The 4,744-nt window shown below is 43.4% G+C and overlaps 2 protein-coding genes across 3 annotated transcripts in view; one reads left to right on the top strand and one right to left on the bottom strand.

Moving 5' to 3' along the window:
- LOC123980200 (zinc finger protein 239-like) overlaps positions 1 to 4,744 on the bottom strand; it is a 76,254-nt gene that overhangs the window by 42,398 nt on the left and 29,112 nt on the right. The gene's annotated exons all lie outside the window — the stretch shown is intronic.
- LOC123980214 (Fc receptor-like protein 5) overlaps positions 1,472 to 4,744 on the top strand; it is a 7,818-nt gene continuing 4,545 nt past the window's right edge. The window contains exons 1-2 of the mRNA XM_046064491.1: positions 1,472 to 1,752; positions 2,652 to 2,687. Of these exons, the coding sequence (XP_045920447.1) occupies positions 1,722 to 1,752; positions 2,652 to 2,687 (67 nt within the window). The 5' untranslated portion in view covers positions 1,472 to 1,721. The remainder of the gene's footprint in view (positions 1,753 to 2,651; positions 2,688 to 4,744) is intronic.

Raw genomic sequence — 4,744 nt, forward strand, 5'->3', positions numbered from 1 at the left:
GAAACACTTGTGGTCACTATAGCGGGACAAAAGAAACACTTGTGGTCACTATAGCGGGACAAAAGAAACACTTGTGGTCACTGTAGTGGGACAAAAGAAACACTTGTGGTCAGGTGTAGCGGGACAAAAGAAACACTAGTGGTCAGGTGTAGTGGGACAAATGAAACACTTGTGGTCACTATAGCGGGACAAATGAAACACTTGTGGTCACTATAGGGGGACAAAAGAAATACTTGTGGTCACTATAGTGGGACAAAAGAAACACTTGTGGTCACTGTAGTGGGACAAAAGAAACACTTGTGGTCAGGTGTAGTGGGACAAAAGAAACACTTGTGGTCACTATAGCGGGACAAAAGAAACACTTGTGGTCAGGTGTAGTGGGACAAAAGAAACACTAGTGGTCAGGTGTAGTGGGACAAAAGAAACACTTGTGGTCAGGTGTAGTGGGACAAAAGAAACACTTGTGGTCAGGTGTAGCGGGACAAAAGAAACACTTGTGGTCACTGTAGCGGGACAAAAGAAACACTTACGGTCAGGTGTAGTGGGACAAAAGAAACACTTGTGGTCACTGTAGCGAGACAAAAGAAACACTTGTGGTCAGGTGTAGTGGGACAAAAGAAACACTTGTGGTCAGGTGTAGCGGGACAAAAGAAACACTTGTGGTCACTGTAGCGGGACAAAAGAAACACTTACGGTCACTATAGCGGGACAAAAGAAACACTTGTGGTCACTATAGCGAGACAAAAGAAACACTTGTGGTCACTGTAGTGGGACAAAAGAAACACTTGTGGTCAGGTGTAGCGGGACAAAAGAAACACTAGTGGTCAGGTGTAGTGGGACAAATGAAACACTTGTGGTCACTATAGCGGGACAAATGAAACACTTGTGGTCACTATAGGGGGACAAAAGAAATACTTGTGGTCACTATAGCGGGACAAAAGAAACACTAGTGGTCAGGTGTAGTGGGACAAAAGAAACACTTGTGGTCACTATAGCGGGACAAAAGAAACACTTGTGGTCAGGTGTAGTGGGACAAAAGAAACACTTGTGGTCAGGTGTAGCGGGACAAAAGAAACACTTGTGGTCACTGTAGCGGGACAAAAGAAACACTTGTGGTCAGGTGTAGCGGGACAAAAGAAACACTTGTGGTCAGGTGTAGCGGGACAAAAGAAACACTTGTGGTCACTGTAGCGGGACAAAAGAAACACTTGTGGTCAGGTGTAGCGGGACAAAAGAAACACTTGTGGTCAGGTGTAGCGGGACAAGGAATCGAAAAACAGTCCCACTTCAGAAATTTACCTGCCGTGCTCGAAACCAGTTACTTTGTAACAGCATGGTAGAGGTCCTGAATTTCAGTTATGGCTTTTGGTTTTAATGTGCCACCCCTGGATTTCTCGTGGCCCTATCTGGCCCCCCTATAGTATTTAGCTCAAAGTACAGCCTCACAGAGCTGCTAGCATGGCTTCAGACTCTGATCAGAAGGTCAGTGTTACCTGTGGTCACAGAGAGGGCTGGATCTGCAGGAGCTGTGCCATGGGAAGCTAGAAAAACAACATTTCATCAGAGTGTTCATCTCTATTATTATAAACTATCAGCGTCAGTAAGTTTACTGCCAAAATGCAGCAGAGGAAACTGGACAGTAAATTAGAAAAAGGAAACTGTGGTTTGAACTGCTCTGAGAGAAAAAAACACTGTACGATCTCACATCACCAAGTGGTACGATGGGACAAACATCTCTTCAGTGGTCGATCTGTAAGTACGATCTGTTCATAGTTTCATAGGTTCATAGGTAGCTTTATTGTCACACATGCACAGTGAAATTTGTTTCTATTGGAGAAAGCCTCCGGGCCGCAGCTATATTCAGTGCCGCCACTCGCTTTCCAGAAAATAATTAATGCAGACAGCTACATAGTATACATGGCATAACAACATACAATACATAATAATACACAAGACAACACACATTACATGCGGTCACATGGGGGGTATGGTGCGAGTAAGATAATGAGTCTGTGTTTGTGAAATATGCGGCTTCAGACTGACTATGTTGTTAAAAAAAAGTCCTGTTCATTGGCCTTGTCCTTGACGAGAGATAAACCAGTGCGCAGGAGAAGATAGGAAGGCCAGCTGCAAGTCGTTTTCCCGCTCGGGTGGAGGAGGGGAGGGGAATCATTTTTAATCCAATTTAGGTTCTGTCCACATTTCAGTAACTACACAGTTAGCAGGTGAGCTGAGCTGGAGAAGTATGAAGGTGAGATAAAGGATCAAACTGTCTGGAAAACGTCAGACATTATAAAAACAAAGACAGAAGAGTTTATTGATCAGTAAGGCCAAAACAAGCAATAGAGGACAGAGAGAGTCAGAAGTTACTGAAATTACAGAGAAATGTGACGAGCAAACAGGAAAGAAGATCATTGTTTAACAGTTTGTTCAGACTTTGTTCTTACTTCACTCTGATACAACCTTTTAGAGCAGGAAGTGAAACCAGCTTTAAAATGTTAAAGGGACAAAGACAGAAACACACAGTGATGTTAAAGCTGGAAGATACTGTGAGTGTTCAGTGAGGATCAGGGTCTCCATCTTCTCTGAGGTGTACAGTTGTTGTGTCTGCAGTAAAACCTCAAACCAACCTGAGTGTGATTTCTCTTTAGTTCTGGCCTCACTGCTGTGCTGCACAACAAACCAAGGTGAGTAAACTCCTTCTGCCAGCGTCTGAAACTCACTGTCTCACAAATCCTGACAGAAAAGTCAGTGTTGAGGACACAGCTGTGAAATCAGGATAATCAGTGAAGATGTTTCTACATTCACAGATCAGTCAGTCTCTTAATAACAGGACCTAAGAGGCTTTTCATCCCAGCAGACTCACTTTTCACGACTCAGTTCCACCTGGGTTCCTCACACTGGGGCCAGATTAGGATTCTGTTGCTATAAACATACACAGTATCTCACAATGGTGAGTGCACCCTTCACATTTTTGTAAATATTTGATTATATCTTTTCATGTGACATAAGACTGAAGAAATTACACTACTTTACAATGTAAATTAGTGAGCGTTCAGCTTGTATAACAGTATAAATTTGCTGTCCCCTCAAATTAACACATCACACAGCCTTTAATGTCTAAACCGCTGGCAACAAAAGTGAGTGCACCCCATCGGCGTAACCAGGTACGCCAGGTAAAGCCCCAGATGTTCTGACTGTGTCTCCACATGCACATTTAAAAAGACTAACAAGGCTACATCAGGCATGCCTGCAAATATGAGGACTCAACTGGGATTAAATTAAATGAGAAAAGTTGATATACAGGAGAAACATATCTGACAGAAATACAAAATGCCTGACAGCCTTACTGCATATTACACTATATATTTTTTATTTTGAATTGTCACCTCAGACATTCCCCAATAACTGGTACACACTGGTAGAGGACTGGTAACTGTTACAAAAACTGTCAATATTTTGTGTGGCCACCATTATTTTCCAGGACCTTATAATAATAATTACACAATTATTCCCTAATGATCAGTTAGTTAACCAATCAGTCAGTCTTATATCAAAGCCGTGAATCCTCCGTCAAGTGACCTGGATTTAAACAGTACACACACACAGTTCCTGTGATTAAGGTGAAATTTATTAACTAACTGTTACAAAAACTGTCAATATTTTGTGTGGCCACCATTATTTTCCAGGACTGCCTTAACGCTCTTGGGCATGGAGTTCACCAGAGCTTCACAGGTTGCAACTGGAGTCCTCTTCCACTCCTCCACCTTCCGTTTGAGGATGCTCAATAGGGTTTAGGGTTATCATGTTGGACAACTGCCCTGCGGCCCAGTCTCCGAAGGGAGGGGGATCATGCTCTGCTTCAGTATGTCACAGTACATGTTGCCATTCATGGTTCCCTCAATGAACTGTAGCTCCCCAGTGCCGGCAACACTCATGCAGACCCAGACCAGGATACTCCCACCATCATGCTTGACTGTAGGCAAGACACACTTGTCGTTGTACTCCTCACCTGGTTGCTGCCACACACGCTTGACACCATCTGAACCAAATAAATTTATCTTGGTCTCATCAGACCATCGTAATCCATGTCCTTAGTCTGCTTGTCATCAGCAAACTGTTTGCGGGCTTTCTGTCTTGTGCATCATCTTTAGAAGAGGCTTCCTTCTGGGACGACAACCATGCAGACCAATTTGATGCAATGTGCGGCATGTGGTCTGAGGCTGACCCTCCACCCTTCAACCTCTGCAGCAATATGTCTTATTTCCCAAAGACAACCTCTGGATATGACGCTGAGCACCTGTACTTAACGTCTTTGGTTGACCATGGAGAGGCCTGTTCTGAGTGGAACCTGTCCTGTTGAATCGCTGTATGCTCTTGGCCTCAGTTTCAGGGTCTTGGCAATATTCTAATAGCTTAGGCCGTCTTTATGTATGAAGGAGTGCGAGAGCGATAACACCAACTTTAACACACCTGCTCCCCATTCGCACTTGAGATTGTGTAACATGTAGCAAACCTACTTATTGGTTGATAAAGATATCAATAAAAATATTGGGAAATATTATTTAGCACTCGTTTAGGGCACCACCTAAAATTTGCTGTCCGCCCAAGGCTTTAGGACTCCTTGGGTATAGCTAATAATTACACAATTATTCACTAATGATCAGTTAGTTAACCAATCAGTCAGTCTTATATCAAAGCCGTGAATCCTCCGTCAAGTGACCTGGATTTAAACAGTACACAC

The sequence above is a fragment of the Micropterus dolomieu genome, linkage group LG12 (genome assembly GCF_021292245.1).
Source record: "Micropterus dolomieu isolate WLL.071019.BEF.003 ecotype Adirondacks linkage group LG12, ASM2129224v1, whole genome shotgun sequence".
Lineage (NCBI taxonomy): Eukaryota > Metazoa > Chordata > Actinopteri > Centrarchiformes > Centrarchidae > Micropterus > Micropterus dolomieu.